This window comes from Balaenoptera acutorostrata, chromosome 16 (genome assembly GCF_949987535.1).
Source record: "Balaenoptera acutorostrata chromosome 16, mBalAcu1.1, whole genome shotgun sequence".
Classification (NCBI taxonomy): domain Eukaryota; kingdom Metazoa; phylum Chordata; class Mammalia; order Artiodactyla; family Balaenopteridae; genus Balaenoptera; species Balaenoptera acutorostrata.
Window position 1 is genome coordinate 611,259 of NC_080079.1, and position 23,327 is coordinate 634,585.

Genomic DNA, 23,327 nt, shown 5'->3' on the forward strand with positions numbered 1-23,327 from the left:
TTAGTTCTGGGAAGCGGAGACTAACCGCAGACTTAGAAAATTAAGGCTCCGCAGACTGTTAGCACAATTCTGTGCTAATGATCTGAACCCCTGGATGCATTGGACGTTTCCCGAGGAAGCCAAAGTGACCAGGACAGACTTGGACAGACACTTCACAAAGTCAGACGCACGAAGGTCCGAAAGCACGTGAAAGTGCTCGACATCATTAGTCATTAAGGAAATGCAAATTCAAACCACGATGAAATGCCATTTCACACCCGCGAGTATGGTTAAAATAACAGACAGATTACACAAAGTGTTGCCAAGTATCTGGGTCAACCGGAATTCTCCTGCCTTGGTGGTGGTAAAGTGGTGCAGCCTTTTGAAAAGCAGTTTGCAGTTTTCGTGAAGCAAGCGTACACTCACCCTGGACCTCAGCCTCCCACTGCTCTGCTTTTGCCCAAAAGAGATGAAAACAAACGTCCAAGGAACACTTGCACGTGGAGCTCATGGTAACCTTGTTCATAACACCCAGACCAACACCTGCAAAGTCCCACAACACGGGAACAGATACACAATCACGTGTGCTCGTGTAGCAGCGCACCACATGGCCGTGTAAAGGAGCTGCCGCCGACACACGCAATAATGTGGACGAGCCTCAGGAAGGTTATGCTGAGTGAGAAAAAGAGCCGGACGCAGAAGGGAACGCGCGGTAAGATTTCATTTACAGGAAGTTCTAAACAGGGAAACTGTGGAGGTGGAAATCGGAGCAGTGTTGTCTCTGGGGGAGGGACACTGGGTCCTCCGTGGGCGACGGGATGACCCATGACCTGGTGGGAGTGTGGTTACGGGGTGTGTGCATTTGTCAAAACCCCTCCAAACATGGCACTTAGGACCTGTGCATTTCACTGCAGGTCAAAAAATTACATCACAAAGATACACAAAACTGTGAGGGAGAGAAAAGCGAGGGAGGGCTGTGACCTTCACATCAGACAAGGTTGGACTCCAGGCAAAAGAAATGAACAAAATGACAGAGGTGATAATCCACAGTGCAGGTGGAATGGCCGCCAACACCAACGTGCCACGTGACACAGGACCAGAGGCCCTGAAAGCAAGGAAGCCTGCAGGTGAGCACGGAGACCCAGGCAGAAGCACGCCAGTGATGCCGTGTTTTCAAAGGTGAGGATGCAGAGACCTGGACAGTAGAATTGGTGCCGTGTTCTAACTGGCATGTCAAGATGTCCCCGGTGCCTGCGGGACCGTCCCGAGAACTGGTTGCACATCTGGGCCCAAAGGTGCAGAGCAGAACAGGTGCAGCCGGGCCAGTGCTCTCGCCTCGCAATGCGACACCACGAGAAGTTAAAGCGGCAGGAAACAAAAAACTTTCAACTTGCATAAGAAACTACTGAGCCAGAGAAGAAAGAACTCTCATTACAGAATATCTAGAAAGCAATCCTAGGGAAATCCCTACTGCTCAAGAAAATGCATCCAGAATTTGGAAGTAAGGCAGCTAAGGACTCTGATTTTCAGCATCAGGCCACGCCCTCGCCTGCAGCGGGCAGAGCTCTGGGGGCTCCTGTCGTGACCCCCGGGCTCGCCGGCCAACCTGGGAAGTCATAGGTCACCCTGTGGAGAGGGGACGGCGTGTGGGTAGAGAAGTGACCCCAAGGCTATACGCTCATCGTCCCGTGCGACGTGCACCAGGTGCGGATCTGAGGCAGGAAACTGATTCACTGTCCCTGGTCCACTGGCGGGGCTCTATGTCCTGCAACCTCGGACCTCACGGGCATCCGCCAGTTTCCTCATCAATGGGCTAGCGGGTTCTCTGCCACACCCCCAGCTATTTGTATAAAAAACACGTTTCAACAATTTGAGAATCAGGCTTCTGCATTACATATCAGAAATCATGGGATACAGCTAATAGAGTGCTCAGATGAAAAGTCACCCTTTTTTACTTATATTAATTACTAAGAAAAGGTGAAAATAATAAATCAAGCATCCAATTCAATAAGAACTAAAAATACAGCTAAGTTAAGCAGACAGAAGGATAAGAACTAAGGAAGAAATTAATGATTTAAAAAATAAACAATGATAGGATCAATAAATAAATCCAAAAGCTGGTTCTTAAAAAAAAGGAAAACAATAAAATTTAAAAAATAAGTTAGCTAACCTAATCAAGAAAAAAAGAGAGATACACAAAATAAGGAAACAAGAAGAAAAAACAGCCCCAGATACAGAGAAAATGGAAAACAACCATAAATGACTACTTTGTTCAACCCCATGCATATTACAATGTGGATGAAATGAATGCTTTTCTAGGAAAATATAAATTACCAGACTGAGTCAGGAGGAGCCAATTACCACAGATGAGAGTGTTGTGAAAGAGCTGCAACAGTACACATGCGTGTGTGCACACACATACCCAGACACACACACACACATCCATACACACACGCACCCAGACACACACACACACATACATCCATACACACACACACACCCAGACACACACACACACATCCATGCACACACACACGTCCATACACACACACATCCATACACACACACATACATCCATACACACATATCCATACACACACCCCCCCATGCGCACACACACATCCATACACACACACATACATCCATACACACACACACACCCATGCACACACATACATCCCCCACACACATCCATACACACACACCCATACACACACACACACCCATACACATACAGACATCCATACACACACATCCATACACACACACATCCAACATCCATACACACACACATCCATGCACACACCCATGCACACACACAGACATCCATACACACACATCCGTGCACACACACACACATCCATACACACACATCCATGCGCACACACATACATCCATACACACACACATCCATACACACATCCATGCACACACACACACATCCATACACACATACACATACATCCATGCACACACACATCCATACACGTGTACACACACACCCACACACACGAGCATATATGCACACATATGTATCCACACAAATACCCACACACATACACAAAAGCACATATACACATACGCACATCACACACACACACACATCCATACACGTGTACACATACACCCAGACACACACACATGAGCATATATGCACACATACGTGTCCACACAAATACCCACACACACATACACAAAAGCACATATACGCACATCACACACATGCACACACACACACACACACACACACACCTGCTCAAAACAAGAAAAGAAAATGCCCAGTTTCACAAGCTCTAGTGAACCTTTAAGAAACACATAATTACAATGTAATGAAAACCAGTTCAAGAGCACAGGAAAAAAAGGAAAAAAGGACAAGCTTCCCAATTATTTGCTTGAGAAGAAACCGCAGGACAACCTTACGTATTGACATTGAGGCGCGTATTGTAAGTGAAATGTTCGCAGGAGCAGGACCTTTCCTCACAGCCCAGAGGGAAGCCGACGGGGCTGGCCGGGCACAGGCGGGAAACAGCCACGCGGAGGGCTCTGCAGAGCTGCCTCCTGGGCGGTCAGCAGGCCCCACCTGGGCAGACGCCCGGCCTTCCATCCAAGCTCCTCTGCGCGCTCAGTGTTTGGAGGGAGCGGAGGAGAATTTCAGGGGGAAACACGTGGCACCCCACACGATCCAATTTGATTCTTGGGGAGATAAAGCTAAGAGTGGGCCTGACATGAATTGTCTTTGCTAAATGAAATACTATCCGGCAAAAAATAACTTTGTTTTCCACTCAATATTTAAGGCTGCTGTAAAACTGGAAACATGAGTTTTAATATTTAATGCTGTAGGACTCTGAAAGTCTCTTACTACACAATGTCTGTGAGACACTTCCTCGGTGGGAATAAATATTTTATAACTGCTATGCGTATGGTGCCGATGTCTTTATGAATAAACAAAGACACGTTTGAGAACCATCTGTGAGGACTAATCGCTGGCTAATTTGACAGGGACTGGAGACTTCTCCCTCCAAGGTGGTGCACGGCTCCGCACGCTGAGGAAGACGGGTGTTTAGGTTTCAAAGTGATATCCAGGGAGAACTTCTTTTGTCATGTGTGTACATGTGTATCCATATTTCATCATGCGTTGGGCTCTAAACTTTATCTAAGAAAACTTAAACACTTGTCAGAAAATGTGTCAGACGTCTCCCCTCCCTCCCACTGCCCTGTGGTCTGCATTTGCGTCCTCACCTTCACCAACAGGCACAGCTAAAGCCCTGGTGAGGATGTCGGTTGGGGGTGTCTCAGGAAACACAAAGCAGCCGTGGATTCAACAAGAAAGAAGTCTACTTTTTTCTCACGAGGCCACCCAGGACTGAGCAGGTGCCCACAGAAGGGGACCCGGGCTCCTTCACCCCAGCATGGAGGTTTCCTCTTCATGGCACAAAATGGATGCTCAAGCTCCAGTCTTCAGAGCCACTGTCCCACCAGCAGACAAAAGGAAGGACCAAAGAAGGGGTTGCTCTCCCTTTGAGCACACTCCCCTAAATCTGCATTGCAGTGACCAGAGTTGGGTCACTTGGCCATACTGGTCATAAGGAAGGCGGGAACTGGGGACGTCTTGTGCCTGCTAAAACTGGGATCTATTCCTGAGGAAGAAGGGGAGAAGACAGAGTACAACAAGATCTCCCCGAAGCCTGGGAGGCCAGGTGAGGGAGATCTGCTCTGCCGCCCCTCAGCTGCCGACTGTCAAATCGTCCACGACACTTTCCTCTTTTCAGGCTGGCCTTCTGGGCTCTTCCAGCCACGTCACCAGAGCCCAGCCCCGCCCAGGGCACCGAGACCCCCCCTCCCTGCCCTCCAGCTTTCCCTCCTGGTCACCTGTGCCCGATGCCCACACCCACCTCCCCTGCTCCTTCAGCCTCCCACCCACAGGGGCCCCAGGGGACCTTCTCTCTCCCTGGACTTGAGCAGCTGTGCCCTGCAGGAGCCTCTTGGGGATGGGGGTGCCACTCGGGGTTCACGGCCCCACACCGCAGGGCCCACGGGAGCCTCTTGTCACCTACTCCCTCTCCCTCCTCCACGCCCAGTCCTCCCCAGACCACCTGGCCTCCCTCAGCTTCCCAGGCAAAGCGCCCACCGGCTGACCCCTGGTCCTGGTCCACCCACCCGGCCCGGGGACCCCGGTTCTGAGTGGGCCCAGCTCATGGTTCATTCCGGCTTGGCTGTCATCACAGTAAAAGAAGATGCTCCTGCTTTAAATGTCGCTTCGCTGCGTTTTGAAAAATGCATACGACCACGTGCCCAACTCTCCAGTCAAGACGTGGACCTTGTATGCCACCCCTCCCCAGTCAGGCCCCCACCTGATTTCTGTCGCCTTAGGGTCCCTTTGCCTGTCCTAGAATTTCGTGGAAACGGGATGGTGCAGATGGCTTTCACGCCTGGTGCTTTGCTCCCCATCACCCCGATTCATCCACCTCGGGGTCGCGTGGCTGGTTCACTCTTTTGTTGCTGAGTCGTGGTCCACCGTGACTGTGCCACAGCTGTTTACCGTTGGGCATTTGGGGTTGTCTCCACCTTGGGGCCATTAAGAATAAAGCTGCTGTGTAAATTTCTCGTACACATCTCTGTGCATACATGTGGTCATTCCTCTGGGTAAACACCTAGGGAGAAGGCTTTCTGGGTCAGAGAATAGGGGAATGTTCAACTTTATTAAAAACATCGTTTTCCAGTGATAGCACATTTCATATCCCCACAAGCAGTGCAGAAGAATCCCAACATCCACCTTTGTTGGCTGTTTCCGTTGTAACTGTTCTAGTGGGTCTATGGTGACATCTCTTTTTGAAAATTTGTATTTCCCTGATTACCAACGATGTTGAGCACCTTTTCACGTGCTTATTGGATATTCAAATATCTTGTATTTTTGAGAGTCTATTCAAGTTTATGCCCATCTTTTAAAATTTGTGTTGTCTTTTTACTATTGATCTATTGGCTTTCTTTCTATAACCTGGATACATGTCCTTTGTTAGATGTTCACTGTGATTATTTTCAACCAACCTGTAGTTCGCCTTTTCATTTTCTTCACAGTGCCTTTCGAAGAGCAGAGGCTTCACTTTGGATGAGGACAACTTTCTTTCTTTTCCTTTGATGCCACTTTTTATTCCCTACCTAAGAAACTGCTGTCTGCTCCAAGGTGGTGAAGTATTTTGTTTTACTCAAGAAGCTGTACGCACTTAAATTTTACTTTTAAAGTCTACCTATGGTCCATCTCAAATTAGTTCTGTCCATGGTGTGATGCAGGTTCCAGGCAATTCACTGCCCACTTGTTCTGGCATCACTTGTTGCAAAGACTTTCCTTTTCCCCCTTGAAGTGACACATCTGGCAAAAGCAATGGACCGAATCCACGTGGGTCTGGTTCAGAACTCTTTATTCTGTTCTATTGATCTACTCATCTGTCTTTCACCAACACCACACTGTCTGAAACACCGCAGCTTTAGAGAAGGTCTTGAAATCCAGGAGTTTGAGTCCTCCAACTTTGTTCTTCTTCCTCAAGGCTATTTTGGCCATTCTAGGCCTTTGTGTTTCCATATAAATTTTAGAATCAGCTGTCAATTTCCAGAGAAGCACTTCTGGGATTCTGACTGAGATTTCACTGAGTAGAAAGATCAGCCTGGGGAAAAGGGCAGGTCACAGATAAGCTCCAGTTCACGAGCTCGGCGATCCTCTCCGTTCACGGGGGTCTCCTGGAGTTTCCCACAGCAAGGTGTTGTAGTTTTCAGTGGAACAGTACTAACACATCTTTCGTTAAATTTATCCCAAGGTAGTTGGTTTTGATGCTATTTTAAATGGTACGTTTCTGCCCTTCTCTGTTGGTCGTCAGTATACACAGATACAATTGGTATCCACGGATAGTACTGTATCCTGCTCCTTGCCAAGTTCACTTATTAGTAGTCGTAGTAGTTTTGTAGGTGCCACAGGACTTTTTACATCCATGATCACTTTGTTTACGAATAAAAGTCCATCAACTTGAAAAGTGCTTAATTGTCTTTTACCTTTAATAAGACACCTCCCCAGACACCAAAGGCCCTACATCAACTCCCCCCAGGCTCTTTCCTCCCCATTAAGAGCCAGACTTCTTAAAGAATTATGTGCCCAAGTCTTTCCCTCCGCCTCCTCTCCCTCGCTCACTCTTCCACCCCCTCTCCCACCCCGCCCCCAATTAGAGAGGTAGCTGTTCCTGAGTCACCGACCTCCTCCCCTGGGTGCTGTTAAACCCGACAGTGACTTCCCAGTGCTCACCTCGCCACTGTCTGGGCCACATTTGACCTGGCTGATCCCTCCCTCCCCCTTCCCTTGGCTTGTGGACCCAGGCCTGCACAGGCCTCCTGTCCAGCTCTCCAGTCTCCCCTGCACCTCTTCCTGCCCACGGCCCAGGGGTCTCAAGGGCTGCCTCCAGCACTTCCCCCGCCATGCTCCCCCTCCACAATCTCACCCACACGCCATCACCTCTGCACACCTGCTCACAGGCCTGAGCCTCGAGCCCCGGACCTCTCCTCCCAGCTCAGACACCTCCCACAGATGTCGGCTCTGAGCGCCCGGTCCACATGTCCCAGACAGAAGGCCCGACGTCCTCCTGAGCCCCACACCACCCGCACTTTCCCGGAGCTCCCCAGGCTGGCCCGTGCCCCCATCCACCCCCAGGTGTGTAGTCCCGAGGTCAAGGGTCCCCTGGCCGTCCCTGGCGCCACGTCCATCACCCAGTCTTCACCTGGCGCCCGCGGAACACGCTCAGACCCACGCACACCGCTTAAAGCAGTAGGAAGGAGAACGGGCCCTGGCAGTCGCGCTCTGCTGCCCCCACCCCCCATCCGCACTGCTGTGCCCCCGCCCCGCGCCCCTCCCCAGGCCTTGGCAAACGCTACTCCTTGGACATCCTCTCCCCTTCCTTCTCTGTCCAGCACTTGGCCCCTCTTTCAGACCTCAGCTCAACGGCCCTGAGCTTGGGGCACTCTCCCCAACACCCCCCTCGGGACCACACCCCTCTACAAGTGGCCTGGCTCCCGCGCTTCCCCTGGCGGCGCCCCGGGCGCACAGTTACTCTGTACGCGTGTGATGTCACCTCCCCACGGGGGCGGCCGTCCACCCGGCTGCCTTTTCAGGCCCAGCTCAGCCCCGGCCAGTGGCAGGGGGCAATTAACTATTTGCAGGATACATGAATGGATGAGCTAAGGAACGCAGGACCGCTTTCTGGGAGACTGCGAGGGGGTTTCAGCAGAGGGTCAGGGCCCGAACCCTGGGCATCCTGGACCGGCAGGGACCCGGATCGGAACCTGGGGCAGCTGCACTGGGCAGCCCCGCCACGGGGGTGGGCAGGGGCGGGAGGCGGGGGCAGAGCCTGCGGACCCGCCTGCGAGGACGCGACCCGGGTCAGGCGGGCGCCTCGCCCTCACGTCCTCTCCGAGGGGCTGGAGGCGCGCTCACCGCGTGGGCGCCGGAGCGCTTCGCCTCCGGACAATTCTGGCCCCGCCGCCGACCCGTAGGCCCCGCCCTTCTCCGTCGCTAGGCAACCCCTGGGCCGCGGAGAGAAAGCTAACCGACCTTGGGGCACTTCGGACGCCGGCGTCATGGATCCGGTCATAATGCAGGAGCTGGCCCGCGCCGAGAGCCAGCAGGGTGGGTGGGGGGGCGCCGGGACCCGCCCGACCCCGCCCCTGGGGAGACCCCGGGACCCGCCGGACCCCCGCCGCCCCGCCCCCCGGGGAGGCCCCGGGACCCGCCGGACCCCCGCCCCCGGGGAGAACTCGGGACCCGCCGAGACCCTCACTCCTGGGGAGGTTGTCCCCACCCTGTTGACCCCCGCCCTGCCTGATCCAGTGACCCCTTGAAGCCGGCCCTTCGAGGATTTGTCTGACTTGGGCAAACTAAGGCGCCTTTTTAAAAGGAAGCCTTTCGTCCTTCCTAACCGTTGCTCAAGGATTATTCACCTCACGCTGCTCCTGAAGCCGGAGCCGCAGAGCTGCTGCGGGGCCCGGAGGGCTGAGCTCGGGCATCTCGCTGCTGGGCTCCTTCCCCCGGAGAGGACCGGGCCAGCGCGGGCGCCAGCACGGGGGTGCCTGCCCGACCCCGTCCCCGTCCCGGGCCCTCCTGACCGTCCCCACTGCCGCTTGGTGCAATGGCTGCGTGACGACCAAATCTGCCTCAACTCCTGTCCTGATAGATGCTGCGTCCCTGAAGAGGGCTTATCAGTTGATCAAGTCCGCCAACCTGGGGAAATCAGAGCTTGACCCCACAGAAAGCTTCAGCCCCGACCTGTTTGTTTTGTGTGCAGAACAGGCCCTGAAGGTGATTAATCCCAGGGGTCCTAGGGAGGCGCCTTCAGGGGACCCTGATTTCTTGGTTTGTACTAGAAGCGGGAAGCGGCAGCCCCTGGTGGGTGGTCCACTGGGCCGCCCCCTCTGCAAACCTCTTGGGGGGGGGTCTGTGTTCTTGCACAGATGGGGCAGCCTGAGGTGAGCGAGGACTGCATCCGGATGTACTTCAAGGTGAAGGGGCCGGTCACCCAGTTTCTGGGCCGAGCGCACCTGTGCAGGGCCCAGCTGTGTGCCCCCAAGTCCACCGAAAACATGGTGAGAGGCGATTCCGGGCCCTGTCCCAGCATCCCCGCCGGCCCTGCGTGCTGGTTCCTCCCGATTTTCTTTATTGTCCTTTTGAATCATGAAGCCTTGGTGTGTACAACCTTGAGTGTCTTGGCGAGGTGAAGCGCAGCCTTAGCTAGTTGGCCATCCTGAAATGAATATATAATTGTCCTACTGTATTTTTCCCCTGAGGTTGCTTTCATTCTCCTCAAAGTTCCACGGCTTGTACCGCCGCAGTTAAAATTCCCCCGCCTCCAGGCGGTGTCAGGCAGACTCACCTTAAAATGGCTTTGTTGGGAGCTGGGTGACCAGATTCATCTTCAGTGAAGTGAGATGCCGCATTTCCCACCTGTGCTTTTCCCTGAGGGGTCTGGCTTGTGTCCTTTTGACCTCTGCCCTTTGTGTCCCAGTGCCTGGTCATGCCTGCAGCACAGGTGGGGCGCAGGGTGGGGTGGGGGGTGGACTTCCAGGCTTCCAGGGAGGGGGCGGAGCTCCTGAGAGCTTCTGTGAACTCCCACTGTTCACACCCTGGGGGCTGGGCCGTCTTCAGAGAGGCTTAATGTTCAGGGGAGTGACGGTGACCGGTGATTGATGTTCCAGTAGCAAATTTGATCTAATTGTGCATTCTTTATGTTGTTTAGGAGGAATTTGAAAATTGCGTGACTCAGTATATGAAAGCAATCAACTTTGCAAAAGGAGAACCAAGGTGAGCAAGGCGGATCGGCCATTTCTAACTGAGTGTGTACAAGGTTTAGAATCAGAGCTTACCAGGTGGTTCTGTCTGTTTGGACGCTGGGGTTTTTGTCTTGTTTTGTTCGTGTTTTACTGCACCTAAGGCTGTGGGCTCACGTCTCTAGCGTTGGAGCTGGACCGCGTACACACTCGACCCTTTAGCTGCATCCTCTTCCCTGTGCAAAGGTCTCTATGACCTGCAGATGCCTTTTGCCTGCTTTCTCTGTGGGAACCTCGCCTTTGACCAGTCCCCAGGCACCTCCCTTTCTGGTCCTCTCTGGGGGGTTGGCATCTGGGCTTCCTCCCTGCCTTGCCCCCACTGGCCTGTGCTCCCCATGGCAGATCGCCTGGCCCACGGCTTCGTGTCTGGAGGGGTGATTCCCCTGAAACTCCAGCACAGTTTTCTACTTAATTACTGCTTAAATATTATTGAAATTTTTAAGTTTGCATACAAACTGGTATTGATACAGCCTATTTAAACAGGATACAACGTTTAAAGCACATTTAAGTATAAACCCTAGGTTCATTCATCATTCTCCCAGTGTCTGCTGTGGATGGCCTCCTCTGGCCAGCCCCTGTCGTAGGTGCTGGGGATACAGGGCCCAGCCCCGCAGACCCTTCCTCAGCAGGGACATCTGGATGGCAAGGCCCGGCCTTGAGCCAGAGGTTCTAAGGACAGTGGGTGTTTCAGGGGGACCATGCCCTGGAGCCCTGGAGCCCAAGCTGTGGGCACCCTTGGGGAGGGGCCTGGTCAATGCTGCACTCCAGGGGTCTTGGGGGGACGTGCAGACTGCCTGGGGGGGACCAGGAACCTCGGGGGCTGGTGGATGAGGGGTCTGAGTAGACCCCACGAAGGAGCAGGCAGCCTTGTCTTCCTGCTGGGCCTGGTCCTCCCTCCTCTGGGGCACAGCGGTCATCGGCAGCACCCGTCCATCAGACGACCAGCACCGCCAGGTACCTGGGTCCTACAAGGCAGAGGTGGCCCCTCCAGAGAGGTGCCTGGGTTCCCTCACTTGGGTTCTTCTGGGGGCTCCTGCAGCCCTCAGGGAAAAGCCCAGCTTCTCAGGGCGCCCTGCTCCCTCCCCAGCGCTCCTCCTCACCCACCGTGCACTTCATCCACACGCACAGGGACCCCACCCAAGCCGCTTTCCCTGTACTGCTCTCCTGGCTGATTCCTCCAGGCAGCCTTCCTTGATGCCCCCTGCACTTGCCCGTTCTTGTCTATCCCTCGAAAGCCGAAGCAGGCCTTCCTCGTTGGGTCCTCGTATGGGGAGCCGATCACTCTTCAGAACGGCCGAAGGAGTGATGGGAAGTCTGGGCTGGACCCAGGAGCCTGTGGTGGGGTCTGAACTGGAGCCACCTGCTCGGCTGAGCAGGGCACCTGGCTGCCTCGGGGAGGGTGCAGCGTCCGCCCCGCATGGGCATCTGGCAGCCAGGCCGGGGCGGCTCGGGCAGGGCTGCTGCACCTGCCAGAGACAGAGGCCCTGGGTTCCCTCAGCAAGGCGCTCAGGACGGACTGGCTCTGGGTGAGCCTCACCCACCTTCTTCTTGTGCCCCAGGTATTACTTCCTGGCGTATAACGCGTCGGTCCTCTACTGGCGAATGGCGAGGCCATTTCTCAAGCCTGGGTATCATCACCACCTGATCCCCAGCCTCTCGCAAATCGTGAGCGTGTTGAATGAGACTGAGGAGGAGGACAAGGGCTGGCGGGCAGAGCTGATGCTGTGAGTCGCCAGATGCCCGGCGGACGCTGGCCTTCCCCTCCCCGCTCCTGGTGGCCACATTTCACATCGCAGCCCTGGCAGTGCTCTCTAGTCCGAAGTTAGAGTCAGGTTTTGTGTGTCTTGTCTGCAGATGTTTCTAAACTCTGCAGACGTCATCACGGTGTCCTATCAGACAGGTGTTCCCACAGGACAAGTGCTTCTACTCAGAACCCAGGAAGTGGGAGCCTGTGTCATAGTCCTGGCTCGTGGTTTTGAAAATAAATAAGTTGTGAATCTAGTAGACATTCTAGCAACATACGGCTTGGCCAGAATGCTCACGCATCCAGGTGGCCCCACTTGGGAAGCTTGCCCCGAGCGCATAACCCCAGGGACAGACAGCCCTGCGTGGATGTCGGCAAGTGGTCCCCAGCCGGCCAGGCGGGCTGAAAGGCGCTCGGTGACACTTTCCTGTATTTGGGTGGCATTGTCTGCGGCCAGTGACTTTGTGGATGCCACTGGGGGGGCCCAGAGGGTCGGCCCTGAAGTTGGAATGCAGAGTGTGCAAGCATTCCTCACCTGCTTTACAGCTATCTGGGGAGGCCTTAACAGAAAGTAAGTGAAACTATGCTTTCTGTAAAACACCGTTGTTTGAGTCCTCGGTAATCACAGCGCAAAGTCCCCTTTCCCTTTGCAGGCAGTGACCGAGCTCTCCAGCCCCGGCCCCAGCCCAGTGAGCCCAATACAGGGCGTGGGGTAAGGAGCTGGCCAATCCCTGCATCTTTCTGAAATTTGTAAAACATAAAAATATAATGACCGGGTTATTAGACGTTTGCAGCAGAAAATGACTTCATCCAGGTTTAATATGGACTATTTTTGTATTATCCAGGGAGCTTCTGGAGTGTTATCTACAAGCTGGAAAACACGAGGAGGCCGCGAAATTTTGTGCCACCGCAGCACCGTTCATCAAGGCTAACGCGCCACAGAAATACCGACAAATATTTGCTCTCATGGTAAGCTGGAATATTCCAAACTGTAGAAAGAAGCCATTTTCTTAAGCCATTGTTCAGGAAACTGTGGATAAAAAACAGCCAAGACCATCCACTGAGAGATACAAAAACATAGACAAATGTACGAGCACGAACAGAACAAAACAAAATCTTTTCCTTCGTTGTGACTGAATATTTCCTTTTTAACAGCACTGAATTTTTTAAAAAGTTAGCAGAAAATTAGTCATTTAAGTAATTACTGCAACAGTGTGTAAAGAGCGTTCATCACCTATTAATTTTATATATAGGAATCAAATTATATAAGAAAAGCTAAACATAAAGCATAATAAATGAGAAAATGACTGTTAATTACAAAATTTTACTTTTAAAGGAGGAACATTTGTAAAATAATAGCTAAACAAAATATCTGGTCTTTCCCTAATTATTTGCTTAAATCTCTGTTAATATTTTGTTTTCATCTTATAACAGGTCCGACATGAATTAATGGATGAGCTTCAGTTAAAGGAAGAAAAGAGGAGTTCTACTAGCCTGTCTGTCACTTTCCAGATTAATATGCTAAAAGCGTAAGTGCTTTGGGAAGGGGACAGGCACCGCGTAGTCTGTGTGCCGGGTCGGGGGCACGTGTGCAGGGACGGTGAGGCTGGATGGCGGGCTCGGCCTTGCCTCCCGTTACTGAGAGGCTCCGGGGCGGATGCCAGAGTGAGCGCAGCTCCTCAGCAGTGAGGAGGGTGGCTTTGGAAGAGAGGGACAGCAGCCATGTCAGATGCTTCAGTTGGCCCTGCCAAAGGAAGCTTGAGACTTGACCATGAGCTTGAACAAAAAGAGAGTAGTTGTGGGTGAAACCCTCATGGGACTGGGTGAGAGTGCACGGGAGAGATTGTACCCAGGTAGAGACCTGCTGTGGTGTCGAGAGGGAAATAGGATGGTAGAGAATCTTGTGTGTGAGTGAGGAGATCCCAGCATGTGTGAGTGAGGAGATCCCGGTGCGTGTGAGTGAGGAGGTCCCAGTGTGTGAGTGAGGAGATCTTGGTGTGTGAGTGAGGAGATCCCGGTATGTGTGAGGAGATCCCAGTGTGTTAGTGAGGAGGTCCCAGTGTGTGTGAGTGAGGAAATCCCAGCATGTGTGAGTGAGGAGATCACGGTGTCTGTGAGTGAAGGGAACCCGGGGTGTGAGGAGATCCCAGTGTGTGTTAGCGAGGAGATACCAGTATGTGTGAGGAGATCCTGGGGTGTGTGAGGAGATCCGGTGTGTGTGAGTGAGCAGAACCCAGTGTGTGTGAGTGAGGAGATCCCGGTATGTGTGAGGAGATCCCAGTGTGTTAGTGAGGAGATCCCAGTGTGTTAGTGAGGAGATCCCGGTGTGAGAGTGAGGAGATCCCAGTGTGAGAGTGAGGAGATGCCAGTGTGTGAGTGAGGAGGTCCCAGTGTGTGAGTGAGGAGATCCCAGTGTGTGAGTGAGGAGATCCCGGTGTGAGAGTGAGGAGATCCCAGTGTGAGAGTGAGGAGATCCCAGTGTGAGAGTGAGGAGATGCCAGTGTGTGAGTGGGGAGGACAGCTGTCCAGAGGAGGCAGGTGCTGGTCTGGGTTGGATCTGGGCAGATGGGAAGTGCCAAGCCTCCCTTCCGGTGGGCTCTTGGTGTGGGACCGTTCTGGGTGCAGGGCCTGTGCACGGCGTCCTCGGGGTCCGTTCTTAGTGATGGAGGAAGATAGAGCCTGGGCTGGCAGTGAGGGAGGAGGGGCGTGAGAGGTCATCAGGAGAACGGAGGCAAGGAAGGAGGAGGTGTCACCTTTGGCCTTCTGTTCAGTGAGGACACAAGTTCATAGACTTCAGATTTTTTAGGATAATTTAAAGAAATCTGACAGGATCTTTTGGTTGTTTAATATTTGATTAAATTGATCTACGTTCTAGAAAACTGGATAAAAATGATTTATCTGAAGATATCAACAGAATTCTGAAGGATACCTATAAATGTTTAAGTTATTACAATCACCAGCACTTTCCTTCGATCAGAGAGGAAAAGTAAGTGTTTATGTTTTTCCAGTTTCACATCTATGTACAGCATTTTGTAACTATAGGAAAATGTGGAAAAAAGAAAACATAACCATAATTACCCAAGCAAGTATCAACCATTGTGGAGGTTTTAGTGTATTTCTGTCTAGTCTTTTTTTGTCCTGAGGTTTGTACTGTTTGGCAGCACTTGGGTTATGAAACTTCACATCATACTTTTTTAAAGTCAAATTCGGCTTCTAATCACAAACACTTTTCAAGTCTTACACCTTCTGAGCAGACGCCTAGCGGTTCGGCAGCGGAAGCACAGACCTCTCGCTGAGTGTCTCAGGTGTCAGTTCTCTGCTCCCTGAGTCCTGGGAGCGCTTCTCAGAGTTCAGTCCTGGATCGGATTCCTGGGAACTGGTAGTTGAGCCAGAGGCTGAAAGAAAGGTCTGGAATGTAATCCCAGTTCAGCTCTTTCATCAGGTTCTCTGAGTTGTTCTAACTCAGAGCAGGTCCAGCTTGTCCCGTCCCTGGGCACAGCCTCCCTCAGGGGCCCCAGGAGGTTCCAGAGGGGGGACCCTGGGGACAGAGGGGACCGCATGACACCAGGACAGCTGCCCCGCCGCCTGGGATGGCACTGACTCCACTGCAGGTCCGCTGCCTGCTGGCGAAGTGGAACTTTCTTTCATATATTTACGGACATTTTTTTTCTCTCGTTAATTTTCCAATGATTTCTTTTGCCCAGTTTTTAAAAAGGAGGTTGTAAATCATTTTACTAAGGACTTGCAAAAGCTTTTTCTGTTTCAAAATTTGAGCCCTCCAATTCCAGTATAATTATCAATTGTGTCAGTATGTTCACCTTTTAGGTCTTTTTTAAAACAATTTTTGATGTACAGATATGTTTTATTTTTATTTTATTTATTTATTTATTTATTTTTGGCTGCATTGGGTCTTCGTTGCTGTGCGTGGGCTTCTCATTGCGGCGGCTTCTCTTGTCGCGGAGCCTGGGCTCTAGGCGCGCAGGCTTCATTCAGTAGTTGTGGCGCACGGGCTTAGTTGCTCCGCAACATGTGGGATCTTCCGGTACCAGGGCTCAAACCTGTGTCCCCTGCATTGGCAGGCAGATTCCTAACCACTGTGCCACCAGGCAAGTCCCCAGGTGTGTTTTATTTAAGATAAGAATAATTTGAGCTGACGTTCATCCCCCACTATCCTGGACCAGGCTCCATTTAGACCGTCAGGGAGTCCCCACGCCCCTGGCCCAGCAGCCCGGTCGGTGGGCGCTGACCCGGCTCCCCCAGGAGCCCCGGCGTGTGGCCCGCACAGAGCCAGCTGCGCCCCTGCTCCTGACCCCGGGCCTCTGTGCCTGCGCCCGCCACACGCCTCCTCTCCCCCGCCCGTGGGTATGTGGCTTCGCTGTTGCCAGTTTACTGTGTTGTGGCTCAGAGGCCGGCTGCGTGGCTTGTGATGCAGCTTCCCGAGTGCTCAGCCCAGTTGCTGCTCCCAGGCCTGGAAGGGGCGTGTCCCCTGCTGCCCAGGGTCACGGGCTCAGCCGCTTGGAGATGCTGTCTGTGGGGTCAGGTCCTTCCTCAGCCCCGAGGCTCCAGCCGTCTGTGAGGGGCCCCTGGGCTTCTGTATCTGGAATTCTGGGTAGAAATAAAAGTTCTGTGAGTTTAAGACCAAAACAGGACTGAAAATCAGTGATGGCTCCCTTTGTGGGTTCTCCCTTCTTCCCTGCACAACAGGCCCAGGCGGCCGGAGCTCGGGGAGGCCAGAGGGACTGTGGGTCTGGAGGCCCCGCCAGGGCCCTTGGAGGTCCGGGCTGCATGGGTCGGGGCGGAGGGCAGGGACCTGCACCCATCCCAGTGGAGGGAGAAGGGAGGGTGCCTATTACAGCAGACAGGCTGCTTGCTGCCGGGGTGAGTGTCAGGAGGCGGAGATACTGGACAATATTCTCCTGGCTGAGAAGTGTCTTTGAGACTGAAAAAGGAAGCAGCAGCTCCATAAAGTACAGTTAGGAAGTTCATCGAGGGGACTGACACACAGGCAGGAACGGTCTGCGGACGACAATCCAGAGGCATCGCAGCTGTGCTCCGAGCCACCAAAAGGGGCACAGGGGACTTAAAGGAGGACTTAAAGGGGCCAGAGCTAAAAATGGCACCTGGCTACCAAGTGGGACCGAGGGTTTACCTCCCCTGGGGGTCCCGTGACCACTGGCAGCACAGGGTGCTCTTCAGTTTTCATGTCAGGTGAAGGCAGGCGTTAGCATTGCCGGGGCTCCTCTGGCGGGGACGCATTCCTTGTGAGTGGGCAGAAGCTGGGTCGCGGTCACTAGAAGGGGGCGGGGGTGGGGCTGCGGGCCTGAGAGGAGCTGACAAAGTGCAGTCCGTGTGGTCCGGCCACACTCAGATTGTGACGCCTGCCTTGGAAAGAGCAGGGGTGGGGGGGTGTTGGCTTATTCGCAAGGGAGGCTGGCATGTCTGGGGACGCTGCTGGTTGCCACTGTTGCTGGTGACCAGGGGTGCTGCTAAACACTCCACCGTGTGCAGGACGGGTCCCCACCCAGCAGAGAATTGCCTCATCAAGACGTGATGGTGTCAGGCTGAGAAGCCTGGCCCATCTCCCACCAGAACCACTGCCTTGATTCCTGCAGGTTTATATTAAGTCTTAAAATCAGGCAGTTTAGTCCTCTGACTTGTTCTTTTTCAGAGTTGCTTAGGATAGCCTAGGTCCTTTGCATTTCCATACACGTTTTAGCATCAACTTGCTGATTTCCACAAAGACCCCCATTGGCGATTGGTGACTGTGAATGCTCTGGTCATGGGATAGGAAGAGCCGGCCCCGAGGAAATGCGTGTCTGTCTCTTGTCGCCCCTGCCCCCCACCAAGGGCTCAAGTGGTGATGCCCAGGGCTCACAACCCTTCATCAGGCTGCGCCTGCACCTGTCCTGAGGCAGTGGAAGTCCCTCCACATCCTGTGTCAGGGCCAGAGGGGGGGGCTGGGCTTAGGGACCCTCACCACAGGATTTCTCTTCTCTTCCATTTTATTCCTGCCTCCCCTGAGTGACAGCTGAAGGCTTATTCTACCCACAGGTGGGTGTTTCTTGTTGTCTCCTATTGACCCAATGCTGTTTTGTTTCTGTTTCCAGAATTCTTTTGCTTTTTGAATTAGCTCATCTTTCTCTGATCTTGAGATGTGGGGAGATCGCCTCTGACTGCCTCTCAGACTTGAAGAAGATGGACAGCAAAGTAGGTGGTCAGGGGCTGGGGGCACCACCCCCACTCGCTGGGACCTGGGCATGAGAGGCAAACAAACAAAACGGGAAAGGAATTCAAAAGCCCCTCACCAGGAGGGCCTAAATTGTTGTGTTGGTAAATTCCTTTCAGGCTTTTTTAAGTGCAATTCATACAGTTGAGATGATGTGATTTTTGCAGTTTTGCATCAATAGTATCATTAATGATAAATGGATCAATTTGTCAAGAGAATATAACAATTGTACCTGTAAATGCATCCAACATCGGAGCACCTAAATATATTAAACAAATACTAACAAATCTGAAAGCAGAAATAGACAGCAATGCAACAGTATAGGAATCTTTAATACCCCACTTTCAACATGGATAGATCATCCAGACAGAAGATCAATAAGTATGTATTGGGCTTGAACTACACTTTAGACAAAATGAGCCTAATAGACATCTGTAGAACATTCCATTCAATGGAGGAAAATACACATTCTTCTCAAGCACACATGGAACATTCTCCAGGACAGATCATATATTAGATCAGCGGTACCCAACCTTTTGGGCACCAGGGACCAGTTTCGAGGAAGACAGTTCTTCCATGGATGGTGGGTGGGGGTTGTTCAGGCGGTAATGCGAGCGCTGGGGAGCGGCAGGAGACGCTTCGCTCGCTCGCTCGCCCACCGCTCACCTCCAGCTGTGCGGCCTGGTTCCTATCAGGCTGTGGACTGGTACCGGTCCACAGACCGAGGGTTGGGGACCCCTGTGTTAGATCATAAAACAAGTCTCAACAAATTTAAGATGATTTTCTGACCACAATGGTGTGACACCAGAAATCAGCAACAGGAGGAAAGCTAGAAATTCACACAAGTGTGGAAATTAAACAACATACTCCTGAACAAAGAAGAAATCAAAAGGGAAAAAAAGATTTTGAAACATAGGGCAATGGAAACACAACATACCAAAACTTATAGAATATAGCAAAAGCAGTCCTAAGAGGGAAGTTCATAGCCAAAAACACCTACAATAAGAAAAAAGAAAGATTTCAAATAAATGACCTATATTTATACCTCAAGGAACTAAAAAAAAAAACCCAAAAGAACAGAACAAAGCCCAAAGTTAGCAGAAGGAAGGAAATAACAAAGATCACAGCAAAAAACAAATGAAATAGAGACCAGAAAACAAATAGAAAAGATCATTGAAACTAACAGCTGGTTTTTTGAAAAAAATAAACAAAATTGACAAACAGCTAGACTAGGAAAAAAAGAGAAGGCTCAGAATCAGAAATGAAAGAGGAGACATTACAACTGATAACACAGACATACAAAGGATCATAGAGACTACTATGAACAATTATATGCCAGGAAGATGGGTAACCTATAGGAAATGGATAAATTCCCAGAAGCATACAACCTACCAAGACTGAATCATGGAGAAATAGAAAATCTGAATAGACCAATGGGTAAGGAGATTGTATCAGTAATCAAAAAGTCTCCCAACAAGGACAAGATGACTTCACTGGTGATTTCTACCAAACATTTGAAGAAGAATTAATGCTAATCCTTCAAAAATTCTTCCAAAAAATTGAAGAGAAAGGAACACTCCCCAATTCAGTTCACAGGGTGAGAATTACCCTGATACCAAACCAGACAAAGACACTATAAGAAAAGAAAATTACAGGCCAATATCACAGATGAACACAGATGCAAAAATCCTCAACAAAATACTAGCAAATTGAATTCAGCAGAACATTGTAAAGATCAAACACCATGATCAGTGAGATTTATCCTGAGGTTGAAAGGATGGTTTAACGTAGGCAAATCAATAAATGCGATATATCACATTAACAGAATGAAGGGTAAATATACAATCATCTTAATAGATGCAGGAAAAGCATTTGACAAAATTCAACATCCTGTCATGATAAAAACTCTCAACAAATTGGGTATAGAAGGAATGTACCTCCACATAACAAAGACCACATACGACAAGCCCCCAGCTAACATATTCAATGGTGAAAGACTAAAAGCTTTTCTTCTAATATCAAGAATAAAACAAGGTTGCCCACTCTTGCCACTTCTGTGCAACAAAGTACTGGAAGTTCTAGCCACAACGGTCAGACAAGAAAAAGAAAAGTCATCCAAATCAGAAAGGAAGAAGTAAATGTGTCCCTGTTTGCATTTGGCATAACCTGTTTATACAGAGGAAACTCTAAAGACCCCACCAAAAACCATTAGAACTAATGAGCAAATTCAGTTAAGTTGCAGGATTCAAAATCATCATCCAAAAATCGGTTACGTTTCTGTTCACTAAAAATGAACTATCTGAGAGAGAAATTACAAAAACAATTCCATTTACAATAGCATCAAAAACAGTAAAAGACTTAAGAATATATTTAACTAAAGAATTGAAAGACTTGTGCACTGAAAACTAGAAGACATTGATGAAAGGAATTGAAGAAGGCAAAGAATGGAAAGATATCCCATATTCTTGGATTGCAAGAATGAAAATTGTTAAAATGTCTACACTACCCAAAATCACCGACAGATTCAATGCAATGCTTATCACAATTCCAATGACATTTCTCAAGAAATAGAAAAAAAAATTGTATGGAACCACGGAAGAGCCAAAGCACTCTAGAGAAAGAAGAGCAAAACTGGAGGCATCACACTTCCTTATTTCCAACTACACCACAAAGCCATAGTAATCAAAACATATGGTACTGGTACGAAAGTAGACACATAGACCAATGGAACAGAATTGAGAGCCCAGAAATCAGGCCACACACATAATGTCAACTAATCTTTGACAAGGGCAACAAGAAAACACCATAGGGAAAGGACACGGTTAAATAAACGGTGCTGGGAAAACTGAATGGCCACATGCAGATGAATGAAATTGGACCCCTACCTTTCACCACTCATAAAAGTTAAATGGATTACAGACTTTAAGACCTGAAATCATAAAACTCCTATATGAATACATAGGGCAAAAACTTATTGACATGGGTCTGGGCAATGATTTTTTGAATATGACAACAAAAGCAAAAGTAAACAAGTAGGACTACATCAAACTAAAAAGTGTCTGCACAGCAAAGGAAACAACACAATGAAAAGGCAACCTATGGCATAGGAGAAAAATATTTGCAAACCATATATCTGATAAGGATTTAATATCTAAAATATATAGGGAACTCATACATCAGTAGGAAATCATCATCATCCAATGGGAAACAATGGGCTAAGGACCTGAATAGACATTTTTCCAAAGAAGATACTCAACTCGTACATGAAAAGGTGCTCAACATCATCAGGGAGATAAAATCAAAACCTCAGTGAGTATCACCCCACACCTGTTAGAATGGCTGTTATCAAAAAGACGAGATAACAAGTGTTGGTGAGGATGTGGAGAAAAGGGAACCCTTGTGTTCTGTTGTTGGGAATGTAAATTGATAACAGCTATTATGGAAAACAGTAGGGAAGTTCTTTTAAAAATTAAAAATAGAACTACCATATGATCTGGCAATCCCACTTCTGTGTGTATGTCCAAAGGAAATGAAATCAGGATCTCAATGAGATACCTACACCCCCATGTTCACTGCAGCATTATTCACAAAAGCAAGATGTGGAAACAACCTAAGTGTCTGTTGATGGATGAATGGATAAAGAAAATTGTGTGTGTGTGTGTGTGTGTGTAATGCAGTGTTATTCAGCCATGAGAAAGGACATCCTGCCATTTGTGACAGTGTGGATGAATATGGAGAGCATTACGCTCAGTGAAAGAAGCCAGATGGAGAAACAATAGCATGGTGGTTGCCAGGGCCTGGGGGTGCAGGAAGTGGGGAGGTGCTGGTCAAAGGGGACAAACTTTCAGCTTTAAGATGAATAAGTTTTGAGGATCTAATGTACAGCTTGGTGACTATAGTTCATAATTCTGTAGAGTATACTTGAAATTTGGTAAGAAAGATCTTAAGCATTCTCACCAAAAAGAAAACAAAACAATAACAATGTGAGGTGATGGATGTATTAATTCATTTGATTATGGGAATCATTCCACAATGTATATGCTTTTACACTTTACACATTTACTCTTTAAATATACAATTTTATTTGTCAATTATACCTAAATTAAAATTTTTACATAAAAATAAAGCAGAGTAGACATTTCAGAAAAAAAGATTAGCAAACTTTCGAAGGTATAGTAATGCAAACTATCCAAAATGAAACAGAAAGGAGAAACACTAAGTAGGATATAGGGAACATGAGTGAGCTTGGGACGACTGCAAGCAGACTAATGTGTATGTAATTGGAGTCCCTGAAGAGTAGAGAAAGGAGGGAACAGAAAAAAATATTTTAAGAAATAATGGCTCAAAATTCTAAATTTAATCGTCTGTAAAGCACAGGAAATTATGTACTGAGGAACAGAGAGAAGAATGACAGCAGACTTTCTGTAGGAAATAATACAAGCCAAAAGACATAAGATCAACATCCTTAAAATATTAAAATAAAATAAAAAAACTATCAACCTAAAAAATCTCCACTCAGAGAAAATATCTTTGAAAATCAGAGGCAAAATAAGTATTTATTAAAATATACAACATCTGAAAGAGTCTGACTTACACTACAAGAAATTTTAAAGGACTTTTTCAAGCAGAAGGAAAATGATGCCAGGTGGAAATCTGGATCCACACAAATAGTGAAGAGGACCAGCAAGGGGAGCCACATGAGTCACAGAGAGACTGAAAAATATGTAAATCTCTTGAAAAGATAATTGGCTATTTAAGTCAAAGATAATAACATGGATCAAAAGACTCAATATTGTTAAGATGTCAATTTTCTCCAGATTGAACTGTACATTCAATGCGATTCAATCAAAGTCCCGGCGGGAGTGTTTCAAAAATTGACAAACTGAGTATAAAATTTATGTGGAAATGCAAAGGATCTAGAATAGCTAAAAGCAGCTTTGAAAAAGCAGAACAATGTCAGAAGACGAGCACGACCTAATAACAAAGGCACCGTGGTTAAGACAGGGTGGCCTTGACATGGAG

The 23,327-nt window shown here is 49.6% G+C and overlaps 1 protein-coding gene across 3 annotated transcripts in view; it reads left to right on the top strand.

Moving 5' to 3' along the window:
• Nucleotides 1-8,550: 8,550 nt before the first annotated feature.
• CFAP46 (cilia and flagella associated protein 46) overlaps nucleotides 8,551-23,327 on the top strand; it is an 87,242-nt gene continuing 72,465 nt past the window's right edge. For 2 of the 3 annotated variants that reach the window (XM_057531153.1, XM_057531155.1), the window contains exons 1-9: nucleotides 8,551-8,641; nucleotides 9,186-9,310; nucleotides 9,463-9,594; nucleotides 10,245-10,309; nucleotides 11,895-12,059; nucleotides 12,925-13,048; nucleotides 13,514-13,608; nucleotides 14,955-15,065; nucleotides 18,187-18,286. In XM_057531153.1, coding sequence (XP_057387136.1) covers nucleotides 8,593-8,641; nucleotides 9,186-9,310; nucleotides 9,463-9,594; nucleotides 10,245-10,309; nucleotides 11,895-12,059; nucleotides 12,925-13,048; nucleotides 13,514-13,608; nucleotides 14,955-15,065; nucleotides 18,187-18,286 — 966 coding nt within the window. In that variant the 5' untranslated portion in view covers nucleotides 8,551-8,592. Of the gene's footprint in view, nucleotides 8,642-9,185; nucleotides 9,311-9,462; nucleotides 9,595-10,244; nucleotides 10,310-11,894; nucleotides 12,060-12,924; nucleotides 13,049-13,513; nucleotides 13,609-14,954; nucleotides 15,066-18,186; nucleotides 18,287-23,327 lie in introns of those variants that run through there. The other variant, XM_057531156.1, reaches the window with a different exon arrangement.